Genomic DNA, 22436 nt, shown 5'->3' on the forward strand with positions numbered 1-22436 from the left:
AAGCAGCCTCAATCACGTTGAAGAGATGAAAAGGGGGCAACCAAATTAGAATTCGGAATGAGTAATCAAACAGATTTCATTAGTAGCCTATTGATTCAGGAGTCTATATTTAAAGATTATTATAAGGTATTTTATTTGTTGTTTTTATAAGGTATTTTATTGTTGTTGCTCTCCATGCCTTGTGGCGTATCGGGCAGCAACCTTATCATTTATTTAGCGTTTGTCTTAATTTTTACGAGGCAGAGTTGCTAGCTCAACTGGATGGCAGCTGATTTGAACCCGGGACCACTTGCCTCGAAGTCCACGCGGATGGCAGTACACCATCAGCCGGCTAGTTATATTGTATGTGAAATCGATATTTCTTTTGAAAAGGAGAAATGTAAAGCAGCTACTTGGATTCCAGATTGATCTGGAACTGATTTCACTGGGACAAGACTTGCCACAACATGTGACTCAACCTTTTTTTTTAAATGACCAAAACAGTGCACATCAGTTGGATGAGCTTGAAGGAGGATTTAAAGTGATGTGGAAAGTCTGAGGACTGAGAAGGGCTTTGCGAAGTTTTGTAAGGTGCTGGAAAAACAGAAGAACAGGAAAGGTTTTGTAAAGTAGTTGCAGAGTCTGGATTTGAAGACAGTGCCACTAATGGCTACGGGAAGGGAAAAGGGGTATGTGCATTAAGGATCAAAGTTTGATGTTGTTAGGGATGAATCAGTCAAAAGAGACCATTCAGGCTGTGGAAGATGAAGATGAATGTAAATTTAATGCATTAAATATTGGGAGCCTGTGTATTCAGTATGAGTATCATTGGGAGTAGATAATGTATTAATTGAATACATACAGTGAGTAACTTCACGTTGAGAGTATAAGGACACCTTAGCTTCACTGGGTGGGCCTCACTGATTCAGAAGGTCCTCCACTGATCTTTGCACTGAAATATTGAAGTTAAAATATGATGGCAAGCAGTGCTAAATTACTGAAGAAGTTAATTCCTGTCACCTTGACAACTCTCTACTAAAACAAGAACAGTGCTCATTTTGCTGAATACCTTGGGTGAAGTATTAATTGGATCTTTGGCATGCCTGTTCTGTTGTTGATCTGGTCCAGTTGGAATAATCGGAAGTCAAACCCACAGAGAAAGGGATTTTAACTTTGAGTTACTGTCTCCAAGATACTTAAAATATTCCTTCAAAGCATTCGTGTCCATTATGTTTGCATAGCTGCATTTTTTAAAGTTTTGCTAAATAGAATATTCAATGGGGAAAAAAAATGAAATATTCTGAACTTGGATGTTCTCACTGTCACTTCTGAGTAATACTTTTTTGTTACTGAGATACAACATGGAACAGGACACTTCAGCCCTTTGAGCCGTGCCGTCCAGCAGTCCACCAATTTAATGCAAGCCTTATCACAGGACAATTTACGATGACCATTTAATCTACCAGCCGGTACGTCTCTGGTCTGTGGGAAGAAACCTGAGCACCCGGAGGAAACCCCTGCAGCCACTGGGGAGAATGTACAAACTCCTTCCAGGCAGCAGTGGGAATTGAACCCGGTTTGCTGCTAACTGCTACATGACCGTGAATTGGACTTCCCCACTGTTGAATAAATAGCTTCCAAGCATTTTGAGTGCATTTTTTTCAATAAGAAAAATCTGTTTGACAGTGAATTGAATTGACATTATTTCTCACATCCTCATATATATTAGGAGTAAAAATCTTTACATTACGTCTATGTGCAAAATGAAATTTAGAGAAATTTATAATAAATATTATGTACAACAGGGTAGTCAATATAACATAGAAATGCAGTTGCGTCAGCATGAGTTAAGCAGTCTGATGGCCTGGTGGAAGAAGCTGTCCCGGAGTCTGTTGGTCCTGGCTTTTATGCTGTGGTACCGTTTCCCGGATGGTAGCAGCTGAAACAGTTTGTGGTTGGGGTGACTCGGGTCCCCAATAATCCTTTGGGCCCTTTTTACACACCTGTCTTTGTAAATACCCTGAAAAGTATACATGAGCATCATCAAACGGCAGAAATTGGAAATGTATGAATGCTTCTTGACACAACTTTTAAAAGAAAATCCTTTAAATTGTCTTGTCGCACTATTATAGATTTTACATTTTTCTCAAAGATTGCATGTTGCTCTGTGCTTAAGCCTGATGCATGCTGTTGGCTGCAGGCTGGCTTTTCCCAGATCACAGTTTATATTCTGCCTTTCTAATTGTCATCATCAAAATGTACCTGTTTACACATGCTGCACTGCATCCTTAATAAGGGTTTCATACATCATAGTGTGGTGAAATTTTGAAATGGCAGATACTAAGAATTCATTCTGTTTAATATCCATTGAGAAGTTACTGTTTGCAATATTTGCTTATGAATGTTATTATCGCTTAATGTTTCCATATGATGTTCTTCTGCGATTTAACAGGGGAGCAAACACATTTAAAATCAAACAGGTTAATGATTATTTTAATAGCATTCAGAAGAATGTCTTTCAAATAAATGCACCAGGCTTGTAAGTGAATGCAAGGAGTAATTTCCCCGCTGTTTGGTGATTGTTTATACATTAACATGAAGAGAGAAAAATCAAAAATTGGAACTGTAGGAATCAAAAATACGGATGCAACTATATTGAGTTTGGAGTTTTATTTAGGAAATTGTCAGCTATGTGCTTGAGTAACAGAAGTTTATATATAGGCACATATCTATAGCTAGGTTGCCTAATACGTTTGCACAGTACTGTAATAATTTTATATATTGCACTGTACTAATGCAACAAAAATAAACAAATTTCATAACATATATGAGTGATGATAGACCTGATTCTGATATGGGTCTCTGTTGTGGACTGAGAATGGTAAGGGGGCAGGGAGATAGGAATTGTGGTTGCATAAAGGGGAAGGGAGAGAGGAGGGAGCGGGAAGCACCAGAGAGATATTGGGTAATGAGCAATAAGCCAAAGGTTTGGAATCAAATGGCCTTGCCTGGTGACTTAAGGATGGGTGCGTCTGAACTCACACCATTCCCCTCCCCTGGCACTCCTCTGCCACCTGTCTCACACTGCTCCTGCGGCACTCTATCCTTACCATTACCAACAAGCTAACTCACTCTGCTCCGTGTTGACAATACAGTACTGCCTTCTGTATATAGTTCTGTCTTGAAGTAGGAGGGGGATGGGTGAAAATACATTGTTGGCACAGTCACAGATGTTATCCCTCTCTTAACAAAAGCCTGCTTGTTCTTTGCAAATATTTCTTCGATTTTGCAAAATATTTGTTTGGTAATTTTGCCATCAAATCACAGGGATCAGAATCCACAAAGTTTATATGACCAAATAGACCCTCTGAGATGAAAATTGATCTGTCCTCACATTGAAAAATAGTTCTGAAATTGGAGCAAAAGACTGTAGCCCAACCTTAGCAGAGTTTGGATAGGTGGAAACAAGATTGGTTCTGAACTGCCAGCACATACTGCACAATGGAAGGTACGTTTGTTGCAGCAAGATTGCTGCTGTTTGCAGTTTTCCAGGCCTCCTTCATTTTTCCATCATTCACAGGAAATCCAATCTTTTCTTCAATCTGCCTTGTTACACAAACTATTGTTTCATTATGTAGCTCCCCAGTTTCCTGTAAACATAGCAAGCTGTACCTCAATAAAATTTCAAAAGAAGAATGAAAGTTTAGAAATCTGAGCAGTGTATTTTGACAAATAGCAAAGGAAATTCACTGCTTTCATAGGTAATGCTTTTGTTTCTTTGCTTTTTAAAACTTTCTATGATATTGAAATTACACAGTTTGAATGTCAGCGTGTGATTGAATAATGCTTTACACAAGGCACTTTTAGTTTCATTCCGAGGTGAAGGGCTAGCTTAAATCAATGTTGGTGTTAAAAGTGGGGAAACTTCTTCAGGTGATGTGAAATGCTTCCACACAGATGTTTTCCCCACTTAGTTTCAGGCCTTTGTAAGTTTCTTTGTGCTTTATTGCCCCTTCACTCTCATATTTATCTCTTCATTCATTGCTTTATTCTTTTCTACTCTAACTCCTCTTCCTGATCCTTACTGAGTTTCTTTTGTCTCCAGTCTCAAATCTGATATACAATTTACTAGCAACTTTTCTAGAGTCTTTGATTATGGTAACTGAAAGTTGCTCGAAGTTGTGAAGGTATAATTCAAATAATGTCTGTACTCTATTTGTAGACAAGTTTTTGCTATTAATCTCAGGTAACTGATACGTTCAGGTATTTATAGTTAATCCTTGGAAAATTTCTGTTGGTCATCAAGGGCTAGTAGTTAATTATTTCTTATTTATGTTAATTGTTTAGTTTTCCATTGTTACTGAAATTTTATGTTCCTCATTAACCTGGGAGGGGAGTGACCCTTGTATTTTATTTGGCAACTATCAACTGCTGTTCTCCAAGTTACTTACAGGAAATAGTTGTACTTCCACAGGATGCCACTTGCTTTGCTAGTTTTTCAACCGAAAGGATAGCCACAACTTTCCCAGAGTCTTGGTTGTGGTAACTGAAAGTTGCTCAAAGCTATAAAGATATAATTCACACAATGTCTGTATTCCGTAATCTTTAAGGAGTGCCTTCTGAACTACAGATGCAATGATAACTAAATCCCTTGAATTTAATGTTGTGTGCAGTATCAAAGTTCAAAAGTTCAAAGTAAATTTATTATCAAAGTAAAATATATGTCACCATATTCTACCCTGAGATTCATTTTTTGTAGGCATTCACTAGAAATAACAAGAAACACCACAGAATCAATGAAAATTACACACAAAGAAGGACAAAAAAATGTTCAAAAGACAACAAGTTGTGCAAATGCAAAAAGAGAAACAAAATAATAAGTAAGTAAGTAATAAATGATATTGAAAACATAGGTCGTAGAATTCTTGAAAGTGAGTCTGTAAACGATGGAAATCAGTTCAGGGTTGGGGTGAGTGAAGTTATCTACTCTGGTTCAGGAAGGATAGTATATCTTCTATGTATTTAGTAGACTAAAGGTGTCAGAAGACTAACATGAAGACTGAGAGGAATTAAAGCTCAATGCCTATTAATATCTAAACTTTTTGATGTCAGAAAAATTGTTAGAGATTGACGGGTCCAGTGCTTTCAAAATTCTCAGTATTGCTTTGTATGAGTAGAAAAATGCTAAATAGCTCCTTTTTCATTGAGCAATAATTCACTTAAACATTCAAAAATGAAGAGATTATTGATAACACAATCCGGGGAATACACAACAAAGGAACAGTTTCAATTCATTGCCACTCCCCTTCACCAATCTAGCTCTTGCCAGTTTTCAGCAAACAACAAAACACCCAAAATAAACTTCCGAGTTCTGATAAAATGCTATTTCAAATTTAATACAGAAGGCCCCCTTAAATAATGTGCTGTTTAATATGTTAATATAAAATATATTTTAAAGGAAATAATGCAGTGTGGCATTCAGCAAGTAGAATTGGAATAAATTTAGCTGTTCTCCAGCTGATTTCATTTTTTCATGAATACAGTGTTAGATGTTCCAAATATGACCTCATTGTCTGAGGTGAAACTGCACACTGGCCTGTAGTGAAATATGCCTTTTGTGTTTTATATTCTGTATTTTACATTTTTTGGTTGCCTTTTGCACAATTGTTTTGCACATGGGGGGGAAGGGGGTTATGATGTTTGAAGTTTTTCATTTAATGGGTTGGTCCCATGGTTTTTCTTTGTTTCATGATTCTGTGGGAAAGACAAATTTCAGGTTGTATACTGCAGACATGCTTTGATGTTAAATGTATTTTGTTAATAAATATACTTTGAACTTGATATTTCAATTAGCTGGGAGTAATTCAGAGTTTTGGATTCAAGGCCTGCACCTCTGGATGAGGACTTTGTAATCATCTTTTAGCGAACAGCAGTCCCCCAGCTGGTATGTATGCAGGAAAGGAAGATTAGAGCTAATGCCGGGGACTGAAGTTTCTGTGACTGCCTTTCAGATCCGAAATGCCAGAAAGGTCCATAGCGCACCAAGTTCCAAAGATGAGGGCTGAGCAGAAATCTCAAAGTAAAATCATCATGCAAGAACAGTTGACGTTTGACCTGGGCAGCTTTTAGTTTGAGCAGCACACACAAAACGCTGAAGGAACTCAGGCCAGGCAGCATCTAGGAATCCTTTGGCAGGACCGAAACATCAACTGCACTCGTTTCTTAGATGCTGACCTTGGCCTGCTGAGTTCCTCCAGCATTTTGTGTGTGCTGCTTGGGTTTCCAGCTTATGCAGATTCTCTCTGGCTTTTAGCTTGGTGCCGTTTAGTGGTAGATGGTAGGAGACAGGAAACTGTTTGACTCAGGAAAAGGAGAGACTGATGGAGTCAAAAAGAGAGGCCGAGGGTGACAAAGGCCTGAATTATATTTGCCCTTAGCTGGTGATTTGGAAGAGAACCCCCTTGTGAGGTGCTTTTTGCAGGTCAGTGTGTTCCCTGTCTGTGCATTGCAAGTGAAAGCAGAGAATATGTGGCAGGTCAGGTGTCTGTGTATCTGAAACCTCCGCAGGCTCACCCACTCAGTTCAGGAGCATTTCCACATCTTCCTGAGCTGGTGGGTGGTGGGGGAGAACGGATCAGATCACTCATCATTGATTACAATGCAGCCAGTTGGGCCCCCATTGACGGCTGCTTTCAGCCATGTCAGCCCCTGCCTTTGTGCCACCAGGATTTGTGGGAAGCAGATCTCAGCCTTAAAATGCACTGTCCTGGGCAGCTATAATACAGCAAGGCTGCTGCAGTGGTGAGTGAAGTGTGCATGGTGAGAGGCCACCTGCCTCCAGAGTATGCAGCCACACCCCTCTCCCCTCCCTCTGTATTCCCATGATTATCAGCACAGATAGGGTCCATTGCTTTGAATGGCATCAGGCCATAGCAAGGCACAGGCTTATCACTCAACAGACTATGTACTGTACGCAGCTGTAATTAACACTACACAACGCAGCAACGATGTGTCAAAATGGAGTACATTAAAAACTCAAGCACGTTGAAGTGTCTGTGTGGAACCTTTCACTCGCATTTCCTTGCCAGTCTGCTGTGGGCTTTGCTTCTTGTTTCACTGACTGTTGGAAACAAATATGATAGGTTGCACCTTACTGCTCCAGATTCTGTGGGTGTAGTGGGGATTGGTTCTGCAACACGTTAATTATGTGTAACTCCCGCTTCGTCTAGCGGCTTAATACACAGGAGATGATAGCCCCCGGCCCGGCCAAACTTAAGCAATCTCGTTTGAGTGGATGCTGCGCGGTGTGTCCCCTGTTACAAATTAGTACCACAAAATAACAAACAGTACACAATATGCGATTAAATGATTGAGCGTTATAATTCTTAATTTGACTATATGGTTAGTAAAGAAACAAAAAAGAAAAAGAGCCCATTCTCATGAAACAGTCTATTGTGCAATGTTGGAACTCACTGATAAGCCGATCGTCCACCATCGACCTCCTCCGCTCATCACTGACTTTCGGACCCTCGCTTCAAATCCACTCCATCTGGCGGTCTACTAACTCTCCCTGTTCGCGTCTTCTATCCTCATCTCTCCCCAGCAAAACACCCGCAAAATCCTAGCTCCCAGACACACAAGAAAGAACAACATCCTGCTCATTGGCTAGCATGCCCTGTTATCTCTAGTCATAACCCAAACATTGCTGCTACAGGGAAAGCATTACCTCAGCAGTGGAACATTACAGAGAAGCCATTACATTAGCAGTAAAATCTTACAGCGTGTTACATATGTCATTACGTACACGAATGATGCCAGAAATTGTCATCTGTAGTGAGGTAAATTATGTCCAGAAGTGTTCAGTCTAGTTGTATAATGGGCTGGACTTCCATGGTAAATGGTAGCTATTGTCTTCAAGTCTCCGTAAAATGACTTTTATGTGCAATTTGTTGATAAAACAATGGGTGAAAATGAGTCCAGTTTGTAGGCGTTTGCAGTAAGGATGGTGTTACCTGGCTGATGTGCAGTATTAGATTTATGCTATACATACGGCTAAAAAAACATATCCTTGCCCATAAAGACTTTGCAAAGTGTCAATTAGAAGATACTGTAAAGATGTGGAAGCAAGTCTTGTGGTCAGATGACACTAAAGTGGAACTTTTTGGCCTCAACGCTAAGTGTGGCATAAATCTACTACTGTGCATCAGCCTGATAACAGCATCTCTACTGTAAAGTATGGTGGAGTTAGTATTATGCTAGAGGGATACTTTTCAGCAACAGGGACTAGAAATCTGGTCAGGATTGATGGGTAGATGAATGTTGCTAAATACAGAGAGAGATCCTGGATAAAAACCTGCGCTATCCTCTGCCAGAAAGCTTAAACTGGGGAGGAAGTCGGCCTTTCAGCAGGATAATAATCCAAAGCACATTGCCAGATCAACCATGGAGTAGCTTCAAATTCAGGAAATTAATGTCCTTGAGTGACCCAGTCAGAGTCCTGACTTAACCTGATTGAGCATCTCTGGCAAGACCTCAAGATTGCTCCCCAACAGAACTGGCACAACTTGAGCAATTTTGCAAGGAGGAATGGGCAAATCTTGTTCCATTGCATTGTGCAAAGTTAATAAAGGCTTATCCAAAACAACTACTGGCTGTACTAGCCGCGAGAGGTGGTTTATTTATCCTCACAAGCAACATATTTTTCCTTTATGTTCACACTACTTAAGGAACCTAAGATTGCTCTCTCAACCACGAAAGGCTTGTTTCTATAATTCAAAACAAGCTGTCTGTTTTGTAGGCAAATCTGTTTCACTTTGGAAAAACATTATTGTCTAGCTTTATCAATGGTTCTTTCAAAGCCTTTCGGACTTGGACAGGTAGACCAATGTAGATCCTTTATAAATTGTCAGGTTCAAATAATTATGATTATTTGCTGCAGTTTGAATAGTGTTAGTGATTAATCTTTGGACAAATAAATGTGCATCTGGAAAATCCTCGATTTGTTTGGATCCTTAACTTTAGTACCAAAATGGTACTGAATTGTTACTTAATTGAGTGTATCTTCCTGGACACCTGCTTATCATATCCATCAGAAGATGCTGTGAGTGGACATGATGCACATGACACCACGGTCAGCATGTTTTAGAAAGAAACCACTAGTAGAGAAGCCATTGCATTTCATAGCTCCATCACTTGAGTAAATCATCCATTAGAATTTCACTGATTATTGTCAGTCAAGATTTGTGAGTTGAGATAGGGGCAGCAGAGCTGGCGATAAGTTCCGTGTACAGAATGAAAGGTCTTAGTGTTGAGGCCAAGAAGTTCCACTTTAGTCTCATCTGACCACAAGACCTTCTTCCACATCTTTACAGTATCTTCTAAGTGACACTTTACAGGCAAGGATATGCTTTTTTTTAGCAGTATGTGTAGCGTGAATCTTATACCGCACATCAGCCAGATAACACCATCCCTACTATAAAGTATGGTGGAGTTAGCATTATGTTATGGGGAGGTCTTTCAGCAAAGACTGTAAATCTGGTCAGGATTGATGGGAAGATGGGAAGAAGCAAAACATCGACTGTTTATTCATTTTTATAGATGCTGCCTCGCTTGCTGAGTTCCTCCAGCATTTTGTGTGTGTTGCTCAGTATACAGAAGATGCAAAGTGGGCACTTAGATGGCTCCAGTTAGAGCTGAGTACATTTTTTTTCTAAGGGAAACCACGCTCAGAGGCCACTATATTAGGTACACCCACACACCTGCTTGTTGGCAGCAACTCAATGCATAAAAATATGCAAACATAGTCAAGAAGTTCAGTTGTTGTTCAGACCAAACATCAGAATGAAGAAATGTGATCTAAGTAACTTTGATCATGGAATGATTTTTGCTACCAGATGGGGTGGTTTGAATATCTCAGAAACTGCTGATCTCCTGGGATTTTCATGCACAAGCGCCTCTAAAGTTTACAGAGGAAAAACAAAAAACAATCAGTGAGCGGCAGTTCTGTGGGTGAAAATGCCTTGTTAATGAGAGAGGTCAGAAGAAAATGGCCAGACTGGTTTAAACTGACCGGAAGGCGACAATAACTCAAAAGACCACGCATTACCACAGCAGGCATCCCACCTCTCCCGGAAGTTCCGGGAGTCTCCGGCATATTAATAGCGGCTCCCTGATGCCCGCAAGTTATATACAATATCCTGGAAATCAATTTTTTTGAGAGAGAGCGAGCACGCACCATGGCAGAGTGTTCCAAAAAAAGAAAATATAAAACGTACGTCACCCCAGACTACCCTAAAGTGTACCCCTGCCTAATAGGGGTCAAAAATAATGACAGTGTTGCTCGCTGCACTGTTAGCTACAGTGACTTTTCTATTGTCCATGGTGGGTTAGGACTGTTAATGCCATGTTGAGGTGAGTTTAACAGGTGTCAATCTTTCATTATCATAGCTAACGTTATTTAAACTAGCTGGCTAGCTGCTAAGGAGCTACTCTATTGCAGACATCCCACCTCTCCCGGAAGTTCCGGGAGTCTCCTGCAAATTAATGGTGCTACCTCCCTGAAATGGGTTTTTGCAGGGTGGGATGTCTGCAACAGCGGTGTGCAGAAGAACATCTCTGACTGCACACCATGTCGAACCTTGAAGTGGATGAGCTGTAGCAGCAGAAGACCACACTGGGGTCTGTTCCTGTGCCGAACGGAGTGGACACTGAGTGTATGGTGACCTGTAATATGAATGTACTCTGAGAAGACTGACAATCACACATATGCTGCAAACTGCAATTATATGTGAGCTGGCTTGGATAAAAATGGCAGATCTCCTTCCCTGGAGTATATTTGTGAATCAGTATGGAATGGATTGATGGTCTGGTATTCCTCATGTTAACACGTCTCTAGGCAAAAGAAAAAGCATCAGTAGGAACACTTAACACCACACCACTTTAACTGGCCTCAGCGTAGTTGGATTAGAAGGCACTTGGATATCTCCTGAAGGCACGCGAAGAAGGGGAATGTTTAGTGGAAACAGAGCAACGCTGCTTTTAGTCAAGCGGCTGGTCAGCACTTAGAAGCACAGGAGGTTCTGCAGATGCTGTAAATCCAGAGCAACACACACAAAATACCAGAGGAATTCAGCAAGTCAGGCAGCATCTGTGGAGGGGGATAAACAGGCGACCCTGATGAAGAGTCTCAGCCTGAAACATCGGCTGTTTATTTGCCTCCTGACCTGCTGAGTAACTCCAGTATTTTGTGTGTTGATCAACACTCTGGTCAATTAGTACTCACCAGCGACCAAGGAAAAGCGAGAAGAGTGAACAATGTAATTAGAAAGAATACAGTGAAAAAGCAAGTTCCCATATTTGCTTGAGAATTCGGAGTTCCTACTTTATCTCTGAGTGCTGAATGGGTTGCAAATAACAGCAATTTGCAATCTCCTTTTTACATGGCTGCTATCATTTGTCACTTTTTGCTGTTGTATCGTCCTGTGAGCTGTCTCATTTATCTGACATGCAGGATTGAGACAACTTAATCTGACATGTCAGGCAAACAAGATATCCGGTGCATACACAGATCTGGGGAATTGGTTGAGTTATTTCAGCCAAATAAATTGACTATGTGAATAATTAGTTGACAGCTTGCAAATCTGCATGTCTTTTTAGCGTGTTTTTATTTTTGGCAAAAGCAGTCTTTGAATTAATTTTGCCTTCTAATGCTGCACAATTTGCAGGGGATGCCTGCATTTTTGGCTAGATGGAAACTGCCCAATTAAAAAAAGTTGGATTAAGACCGCCTGAAATACATAATCAGTTTCAAGCTAGTTCAGTCCTTTGAACTCTCTGAACATCACATTGTATAAAAGTTAGTACTAGTGTTGAAATCACTTAACTAACCACCTGAGATACTGATTTAAACTTTACTTACTCGGTTCATAGTAAATAATATTTTGTCATGATTGGACTTGCTTCTCCACCAATTATTTATGAATGAACAAAAATGGTAGCGTTTCCCGGCATGTTGTGATCAACATTTTAGTAGAAAATTGGGATGTGTTTTGTAAGCAGCTCTACTGTTTACTGAGATAAGAGTATTGAGAGCAACGACAGTCTGTGTATCTACAGAGAGTGATGATCAGATATTTCCTGGAACACAATGCATCCTGTGTTGTTAGGACAGCAACTAGTCAGATCTAGCAACAGAAGTGTTGTGAAGATTCAAGTTGTGAATGTTTGCTTGGCTGGCAATTCCTTTACTGGAATGCTGCCGTAGCTGATAATTTTTGGGTGGAGTCGAGATTAAGCAGATTGTACCTGAAGGTGTGCTGAATTTTTGCTAGAGCAATATTATATTTCTAACTCAGTGTCAGGACACTGCTCGTTTAGTAACACAAGCTGGTGTTTGCAAAATGCAACCTTAGCAAGTTTGCACTCTTTGTGTTGGCCTCTTAAAATTGTCATTAATACAGGGGACTTAAAGATCTTCACAATAAAACCAGAACAATGTCATAGGCTTCTTAAACAATTTTTTCCTTCTTTCCATTTGGACTTTGCAAGGACTCCAGCCTGGTAGATGTGGCTTGTTCAAGATTGTGTATTAAGAAGTTATATTGATAAATGCATTCCTACCCTTTCCGTCTCTGCCGTACCTTCTCAGAAGGGGTGGCTGGAGTTGAATTTCGCTGCGCAGAAACCTGTAAGTAAAAATCTGTGTCCAGCACTTCCTGGATATGAAGTTATTTTGACTTATTCTGAAAAAAACTGTGTGGAAAGTTTTCAGCCTGCAAAGTGGTTGGAATGTAAAGATTTATGCCTTAAAAGGGCACAGCATTTGGTGCCAGTGGGTCATTTTGGTGGACCCCCCTCCACTGCAGGAGTTATTGGTGCAACAGCCCAGCCTTTACATGTGCCGGCTAGTTGGATTTGTGCAGTGGGTAGTGGAATAACTACTAACAATGTATGTCAAGAATAAAGAACTGGGTATGGGTGTGACTTGCAGGAAAAAGGTTGTCTGACTGCAATCATTTCATAAAATTTGATGAATAGGCAAATGAATTTTTAAAACTGATATAAAACTAACATTATGTTAGAGCTCTCAGGCAGGGGAGAAGATCTTTGGTATTTCGTTTTAAGGTATTAATGGTTGCCCCAAGTATTAGAGGAATCGGCATTGCAACAAGGTGAGGTTCAGGAAGGATGGGAAATTTCAGTATCACAGTACAAAAGGTGGGAACCAGTGTGGGGATCGGGAATATTGAGGCTATCAGTAGAGCATCAAGCTGAATGGGAAGGGTCCAGGAATAGAGGTGAGTAGTTTGCTGTCCTTGTGCATTGGTGTTGTGTATTTAAATAATATTTGAGTAATCTTGTGCACAATCTTGGTTAAGCATTCCTGTTTGTTTAAGTAATTCATTATGGGTTATATGTATAACTATGTGAATTGCATACATCATCACGCTACCACGTGATACATGAGCACCTCGCTAAAAAGTAACTTTGAAGTTACACCTGTATTTCGGACTCCAGTGCCTTCCTTTGAATTAGTTTTGATGTTACAAAACACACCATTTGGATTTATGAGACTCAGAGCAATTTGTCCCAGGTGCGACCAGCAGGGAGAGACCCAGAGCAACATTAATCCAAGTTCTCCTGTGTCCTGGGGAAATTACCTTGTGTACGGAAATCAGGTCAGGATCACAAAACAAGCCGACAACAGGAAATGCCGCTTTCGGTTTCCCAATTGGTGCCATGTGAGCCAGTAATTGTTGCAAGTATGCTCAGTGGAAATGACTTTCAGTTGGATTGCACTGAAAGATTCAGTGGGAATTGATCTACAATCTTGGCGGATGATGCATGTTTTGGTTCTTCTGTTTTTTTTTCTGTTTGCTGCCTTTTCTCAACTTCGGTTTTCCCTGAAAATTGTTTCCTGTTTGAGTCAAAAATAGCAGCAAGCTCTGCTTCGGCGCCACTGTCGAATGAAAATGGTCAAATTGCTGATTGAATGGAAGACTGGCAGATTGCAAAGGTTGGAGTGTGGGGACCGCAGGCAAGGCACGGGCTGGTTCTGCTTGCTGCTCTGTGACGTTTACTGGGCTCTGCTCTGCGCTGAACTGAGGCTGCAGCCTGCTCTGTCTGCAGTGATGCCTGTCTTCATGTATGTGAACGCACTTTCATAAAACTTCAGTTCTGAATGCTATTTTCTTACTTTAATCATTCACACGATTTGTTTAGTTTTCTCTGCACATCGGGTGTCGCGGTCTTTTTTTTAACAGGTTCTATTGGGTTTCTTTGTTTGGTGGCTGCCTGTAAGGAGACAAATCTCAAGGTTGTATAATGTATGCATACATTAATAATAAATGTACTTTGAACTTTGACTGTCTTCCCCAGAGCAGACATTTTCCGGTAAATTCTATTTAGCCGTTTTCCACATCGATTATACCTCGTCTGACCACTGACAAGGCAGTGAAATAATCTACATGCTCGTCAGCTAAAATTAAAATAGTGTGACAATCAATTTACTTCAATAAGTCATTTACCAAAGCATCCAATTAATGGACCAAAGATAGTACTCAGTTAAACTGACTAGTTTAAGAAACTTCACGTAGGTTCACCAATCCAGGTGTTAAATGCGTGCATGATTTAGTAAGTGTGATGCAAAATGACAACCTGACATTTATTGGCCTTAATTTGGAGTGAGAAGGCTTTGCCTTTATTCCTTGAATAGGTTTGCCAGTCATTTAAAACGTTGGATCAGTACTACAACAGCACGTGTTGTCGCTGGAGAGAGAGAAACTGTCAGTAACGTCCATCTGTTTGAATTTGTTCCTTTATACAGTCAACCAGCATTAACTGAACAAAAATGTAATTGCAACACTGCGGTGGATGTTGCAGTGCAATTAAACTGGCTTGACCCCTTGTTAGTAAGTCAATGCCAGCCAAACTTTACAAGTGTGACAATCTTTGTACAGGCACACCAAAGCTATCTTGATATTTTGTCATATACTGAGGAGGCCAGCTGGGCTAAGAACAGACATAAAGTCATTTCAAGCACCACCTATTGGACCCCACCTGCAGAGTGCAATTCTGTCTTTACGTTATCTTACAGCAGTTGGTGTGGCAGCAACTTGTAGCAGTTAGTCCCTAATATGAATGCATGTTATCACCCTCCTGAGCAAACATAAGATGCCAGGCTGCTTTTCCAAATCTGTTCTGTTTTCTGATACTTCCACACATGTTCTGTGCTATTATTATTCAATATAATTTCTTCAAGATTGATGCTAAATGTGCTTTTAGAATATGTCAGAACTTATAGGCAAAATCTAACTAATGGAAAACATATGGCTGCACAGAGCCAAAGTTCTCATTAGTGGATGTATAGAATGTCAGAAAGACTGGTAAAATTTGGCCTGTTCCGTCACAATTATTTAAAAACCTGAACAATTTATATAATTGGTTCAACTCATAAATTTAAAAAGTATAAGTTCTTACATGCATACTCTTATGAGATAGAAATTGCCTTCATGATCTTAGAATTCTAGTTTAGCTGTAAAGTTCCTATGCTTCAAACAATTTCTCTAAATCTTATCTTACGTTGGAATCCATTATTAAGGATGAGGTTTCAGGGTACTTGGAAGCACGTGATAAAATAGGCCAAAGTCAGCATGGTTTTGTTAAGGGAAAATCTTGCCTGACAAATCTGTTGGAATTCTTTGAGGAAATAACAGGCAAAATAGACAAAGGAGAGTCAATTGATGTTGTTTACTTGGATTTTCGGAAGGCCTTTGACAAGGCGCCACATATGAAGCTGCTTAACAAGATAAGAGCCCATGGTGTTACAGAAAAGATACTAGCATGGATAGAACTGGCAGGAAGCAAAGAGTAGCAATCAAAGGGGCCTTTCCTGGTTGGCTGCCAGTGACTAGTGGTTTTCCGCACTGTTCAGTGTTGGGACTGCTTCTTTCCTTGTCATGTGTGAATGATTTGGATGATGGAATTGATGGCTTTCTGGCCAATTTTGCAGACGATATGAAGATAGGTGCAGGGGCAAGTATTTCTGAGGAAACAGGGAGTCTGCAGAAGGGCCTAGACAGATTGGCAGAATGGGCAAAGAAGCGACAGATGGAATATAGTGTCGCGAAGTGTATGGTCATGCACTTTGGTAGAAGGAATAAAGGCTTAGACTATTTTCTAAACACAGAGAAAATTCAGAAATCATTGGTGCAAATGAACTTGGGATTCCTGAGCAGGATTCCCTATAGGGATGCGGGAGTGGCAAGGAAGGCAAATGCAATGATGCATTAATTTTGAGAGGACTGAAATATAACAGCATGGATGTGATGCTGGGGCTTTATAAGGCTTTGCTGAGACCGTGCTTGAAGTATTGTGAGCAGTTTTGGGCCCATTATCAAAGAAACGATGTGCTGGCATTGAAGAGTGTCCAGAGGAGGTTGATAAGGAAGATTCTGGGAATGGAAAGGCTAATGTATGAAGAGCATTTGATGGCTCTGGGGCCTGTACTGGAATTTAGAAGGATTGGGGGTGGGGGGGCATCTCTTTGAAGCATGTCGAATTATGAAAGGTCTGGATAGAGTAGATGTAGAGAGGATTTTTCCTATAGTGGCTGAGTCAAGGACCAGAAGGCACACCATCAGAATAGGATAGGAGTTCATTGTGATATTAGGAAGGTTAAGACTCTTCATCAAGAGCTGAGAGATGGAAGTGAAGGCCAGGGGCAGGTACATCTGAAGCTGGATGTGAGTGAAAAGCAGGAGGTGAACCAACAACACAATGAGGCCACGGTAGGGCGGGGTTGAAGCAGAAGACATTGGCAGCTAGATTTGTGTGGATTGTGGAGTGATGAATGACAAACAAAGTACCTTGAAAGAATATAATTCCCATGTGATGAATGGTAAGGCTATTTCCCTTGGTGTATTAATCCAGTTTGTGGGAAGAGCACCAATGTGAACTGGTTGAGAGAAGTTGTGAGCTGGTACACAAGGAGTTTCAGAGAAGTGGAAAACTAATATCAGTGATTTGTGGAGCTCAGCAATGAGGGCCAATGAATGTGTTCTGATTGACCTAAGTGTTAACTTTTTTTGTTCTCTGTGCATGACACCTCCATTGGTATTTCCAAGATTTTTTATTATTTCACTTTCTAATAGTCTCATTGTTGTGTTTTTGTAAATTATAGAATGCAAGATTGAATTTTGAAGTCAACGTTAAGGTCAGTGAGAGAGTTAACAAGAAAAGTGATCGTGATTAATAACCAGATTAACAGTTTACCAAACTAAGTAGCAAAGGCAATCTCACACTTTTTAACCACATTTTCTGATGTGGTATTGAGTACACCTCTGCTCAGTTATGGCAAATCATTGCCCTAAATCTCATTTGTTGTGGCCCATCACCACTTTCTTTGCAAGCTGTTGGTCTACGCTTCCATTTCTCTGGTTTGTCATTCTTCTGGCAAATAGATCGCCTCAAGGTACTTCATACACCACCATAACACACAAGAGATTTTGCAGATGCTGGGAACCTTGAGCAACACACACATACACACACACACACACACACGCGCGCGCGCGCGCACACACACACACACACACACACACACACACACACACACACACACACATACACAAAGTACTGGAGGGTTTCAGCAGGACAGGCAGCATCTAGAACAGGGGTTCCCAATCTGACATCCAGTGATGCCTTGGTTAATGGTCGGGGTCCATGGCATAAAAAAGGTTGGGAACCCCTGATCTTGAGGAATATATAGTGGATGTTTCGGGCCCAGAGCTTTCATCAATCCTGAAAAGTCAACTGTTTTTTTCCTCTCCAGAGGTGCTGCTTGACCTTCTGAGTTCCTCCAGCATTCCTCACCTCATGTCAAAGGAGATAACTGAGAGGGCTCAGATTCTGGTGCTCTCCATTCGCCGAGCTCAATAAACATGTATTTCTGACAAACTTAATCCCTAAACTCCAAATTTTCTTTCCGATAAAAGAGCAGGTTAGTGCATTTTGTGCCATCAGCTATTTTTTTATCAAGATGCTAAACCATTGCTCATAGATCATGTGATAAACAGCAAGGCAACTTAAAAAAAACTTGCCTATCTAATAGCCAAGCTAAGCCAAGGGCATTTGGATTTACAAGGTGGCGTTAACCAAAAAAATATTGTTGGAAAATGTTGAAAGCTTATTAAAGTTGCTGCTGGCTTGTGTTCTTCCCTGTTTTTGATGTTATGATAGCGGGGTTTTCTGTCACCAGTCTTTGGATCTTCCATAATGACCAATCAGGTTCTTTGAGTACTCAACAAACAGTGAGCAGCTCTACTAATAAAGACACACCTTCTACTAATTCGGAGACTCTGTCTGTCTCTTGGCAGCCATGATTGAAGCAAGTAAAAGTCTTCACCTTTGTATACTAAAGAAGAACATAGACTGCAGAGATGTAAGACCATAAGATATAGGAGCAGAATTACGCCATTTGGACAACCTAGTCTTCTCCGCCATTTCATCATGGCTGATCCATTTTCCTTCTCAGCCCAATCTATTGCTTTCGCCCCGTATTCCATCATGCCCTGACTAATCAAGAATTTATCAACCTCTGCCTTAAATATACCCAATGATTTGACCTCCACAGCCACCTAGTGAACAATATCCAGCAATTTATTCAAGAAGATTTTAATACTTCCAGTCCTCAAGGAAGTATGTTTGTCCAACAAGAATGATGGCACAGCTTTGAAACATCTGCTGCATTATTAAATTATATCAACAAATACTAACAATGACACATTCCCAGTTCTGGTCTCTTTGACCTGAAGAGTTAATTCTGTGTCTTTTTCAACATATGTTGCCTGACCTGATCAGTGTTTACAATAACTGGTTTTATTCCAGTTTTCCAGCATCTATATTGTGATTGTAAGTATTAATTTGTAATTTAGTTCAATATTTTACCCTTAATATGAAGATTCTGTATTGTTTAACTGGGTTGTGTGGCAACAATTTAGTGCTCACTTGTTAGAGTTAATATTTCAGGCTGAGACTCTTTGTCAGGACTGGAAAGGAAGAGGACACAAGCCAGAATAAGAATCATTTCCCTCTGTAGGTGCTAACTGACTTGCTGAGTTCCTACAGCATTCTGTTTGTGTTGCTTAAGATTCCCAGCCTCTGCAGAAACTCTTGTGCTCACTTAGTCGAGTTACCTGAGGTACTTTGATAGTTTAAACTTAGTTGAGAGTTCGGGATCATCCGAGGCCTGGCTGCACAACAGCCAGTGCTGCTGCTTCACAGCTTCTGAGACCTGGTTTCAGTCTTCGTATCAGCTGCTGACTGCACAGTCTGCACATTCTCTCCATTACAGTGCGAGTTCTCTCCGGGTACGTTGGTTTCCTCCTGTTTCCCTCATCCATGCTTGTCAGTTGCAAGTTGCCTCTAGTGGCAAAAAAGAACGAAAGTGCAGTTGTTGGGCTTGTGCGATGGAAAGCTGCAGGAAAAGAGGAATGGCATTATTGGAATGTTCCCCAGGAAGCTGGCATAGTGTACAATCGGTCAGTTGGCCTCCTCCTGTACCATTGTAGAAGGTGAAACAGTACAGCATAGAAAATGGCCCTTCAATGTTCAATGGCTCCATTTAATATCAGAGCACGTGTACAGTATACGAGCTGAAATCCTTACTGTTTGCAGATATCCGTGAAACAGAGAGAAAAATAAATAACCCAAAGAATGAATGATAGAAAAATGTTAGAACCTCAAGGCCATCTCTGCCCCCCCCACTCCAATAAAAACATCCGCCCCTCCCACCACCCACCATGCAATAGCAAGCCCAGAGTCCAACAGAAACTACTGTCCAGCCCAACACTTCGACATCTCAACAGGCCCTCTCTCTCACTAACGAGGAAGAGAGAGATATCGTCCACAATGTTGTCCCAAGTATATGACGGACTAAACTAATCTCTTCTGCCTACACAATGCCCATATCCTTCCGTTTTCCTCACATTCATGTGCCTATCTAAACGTCTCTGAAATGGACAATTTCTGCCTCTACCACCACCCCAGGCAGCGCTTTCCAGACATCCACTACTTTCCGTGTGAAAAAAAGCTTGCCCCTCACAACTCCTTTGAGTGCATGCCCTTCTGGTATTAGACATTTCAACCCTGGGAAAAAGATACTGTCTGTCTGCTTTATTTATGTCTCTCGTAATGTTGATAAACCTCTATCAGATCTCTCCTCAGCCTCTGCAGAGAAAACAACATAAGTTTGACCAACTTCTCATAATAGCACATGCTCTCTAATCCAGACAGCAGCTTGGTAAATCTCCCTAAAGCCTCAACAATGGGACGACCAGAACTGTATGCCATTCTCCTGTTGTGACCTAACTGGAGTTTTATAAAGCTGCAACCTAACTCTCTGGATTTTGAACTCAGTACCTCGACTGTTAAAGGCAAGCATGCCATATGCCTTCTCAACCCCCTATCAACCCAAGTAGCCACTTTCAGGGAGTTATGAACTTGGACCACATGTTCCCGCTGCTCAGCAACCGTGTTGGGGGTCTTGCCCTTAAAAGTATACTGGTTCTTTACATGGTGTGTGAAAATGTGATTTCTATATTTCCATGTGTTGAAAGCAGTGACTTTGCCCGTGGGGTTTGTAGGTGGACTTGCATTGTTTTACTAAAACTTCATGTGTAAGGAAAAGTCCTTAGTAAAGCACTTCTCATGATTTGCTTGTATATGAGGAAGGAGAAAGAGAAAGTGCTGATCAGAACAACTTCAGTCTTGACCGAGTACAGTCCTGTCACAGGCGAGCACAGCTGGAGGCAACTGCAGGCTTCGGTAACTCTTGGGCCACCATTCATCATCATTGCAACAACTCTGCTAACCTCAGGAAGAGATCAAAGTTCCTCACAACAAAAATTTGTTCTAAATCTATTAGGTTGATGTCTGTTTTTAGCAAAACCTGCTCAACAGGTTTGCTTCTCTCCCTCTCTGTCGTGCTCGCTTCCTCTCTCTGTCACAGATACTCCCGCTCTGTCGTGCTTGCTCCCTCCCTGTTGTGCTCGCTCCCCCTCTCTGTCGTGCTTGCTCCCCCTCTCTGTCACGCTTCCTTCCTTTCTCTGCTGCGCTCGCTCCCCCTCTCTGTCACACTTGCTCCCTCTCCGTCGCGCTTGCTTCCTTTCTCTGTCACGCTGACTCCCCCTCTCTGCCGTGCTCACTCCTCCTCTCTGCCGCGCTTCCTTCCTTTCTCTGTCGCGCTCGCTCCCCCTCTCTGTCGCGCTTGCTTCCTTTCTCTGTCGCGCTCGCTCCCCCTCTCTGCCATGCTCACTCCCCCTCTCTGCCACGCTTCCTTCCTTTCTCTGTCGCGCTCGCTCCCCCTCTCTGTCGCGTTTGCTTCCTTTCTCTGCCGCGCTCGCTCCCCCACTCTGCCGCGCTCGCTCCCCCTCTCTGCCATGCTCACTCCCCCTCTCTGCCACGCTTCCTTCCTTTCTCTGTCGCACTCTCTCGCTCTCTGTCGCGCTCGCTTCCTTTCTCTGTCTCGCTCGCTCCCCCTTCTGTCGCGCTTACTTCCTTTCTGTGTCGCACTCTCTCGCTCAGTATCTCGCTCACTATCGCACTCGCTCCCTCTCTCTGTCGTTCTCGCTCCCTCTCTGTCATTCTCACTCTCTCCCTCTGCCGCACTTGCACCCTCTTTCCGTTGCACTCTCTCACTCTCTGTCACAATCGCTCCCTATCACTGTCTCCCTTGCTCCCTCACTGTCTCGCTCGCTCCCTCTCTCTGTCTCCCTGGCTCCCTTTCTCTGCCATGCTCTCTCCCTATCTCTGTCACACTCGTTCCCCCTGTCTGTCTGCCTTGCTCCCTCTGCCACACTCTCTCAGCCTGTCGTGTGCTCTCTCCCTGTTGCACTTTTGCTTTCCATTGTGCTTCCTCTCCATGGCACTCTCTCTGCCTTGCTCCTCCTCTGAATGCATTGTTCCCCCTCTCTCAGCGTCCCTCCCACTCTCCCTGCATCACACCCCCTCTCCCTGCATCACACCCCCTCTCTCTGCGTCACTCCCCTGCTGCGTCACTCCACCACTCCCTGCGTCACTCCCACCCTCTCCGATATCTGTCACACACTCACTTCAAACAGATCTTCTGATGGCATTGCCGAGAAGCTGAAGAATTTGCATCAAGTTTTTGGTGTTAACAAATGAGTTTGCATTGGAGCTGGAGCAAACCTTTAGAAACAGGAGGAGATCACTCAGCCTTTGCTATTGTATTCTTCAGCTACATCACTACTGACTTATTATTATTTTAGGTTAACTTCTTGACACCCTTTCCCATCAGAGATCTATTCATGTCAATCTCAGAATTCTCAGGCGAGCCGGCATCCACCACCCCTTTGGGAAAGCGAGCTTGACGTATTCATTACCTGGAAAATAATGCTTGCTGGGTTCACTCCTAACTAGCCAGATTTTAAGGGTTGAAGTGA

The 22436-nt window shown here is 41.8% G+C and overlaps 1 protein-coding gene across 10 annotated transcripts in view; it reads left to right on the forward strand.

Annotated features, from left to right (window-relative positions):
- Nucleotides 1–22436, forward strand: part of LOC140185779 (C-terminal-binding protein 2-like) — a 371042-nt gene that overhangs the window by 223171 nt on the left and 125435 nt on the right. The window contains exon 1 of one of the 10 annotated variants that reach the window (XM_072239430.1): nucleotides 12392–12664. The exons of the other annotated variants lie outside the window; for them this stretch is intronic. Within the exon in view, the coding sequence (XP_072095531.1) occupies nucleotides 12586–12664 (79 nt within the window). The 5' untranslated portion in view covers nucleotides 12392–12585. Of the gene's footprint in view, nucleotides 1–12391; nucleotides 12665–22436 lie in introns of those variants that run through there. 10 annotated transcript variants of the gene reach the window in all.

The sequence above is a fragment of the Mobula birostris genome, chromosome 21 (genome assembly GCF_030028105.1).
Source record: "Mobula birostris isolate sMobBir1 chromosome 21, sMobBir1.hap1, whole genome shotgun sequence".
Lineage (NCBI taxonomy): Eukaryota > Metazoa > Chordata > Chondrichthyes > Myliobatiformes > Myliobatidae > Mobula > Mobula birostris.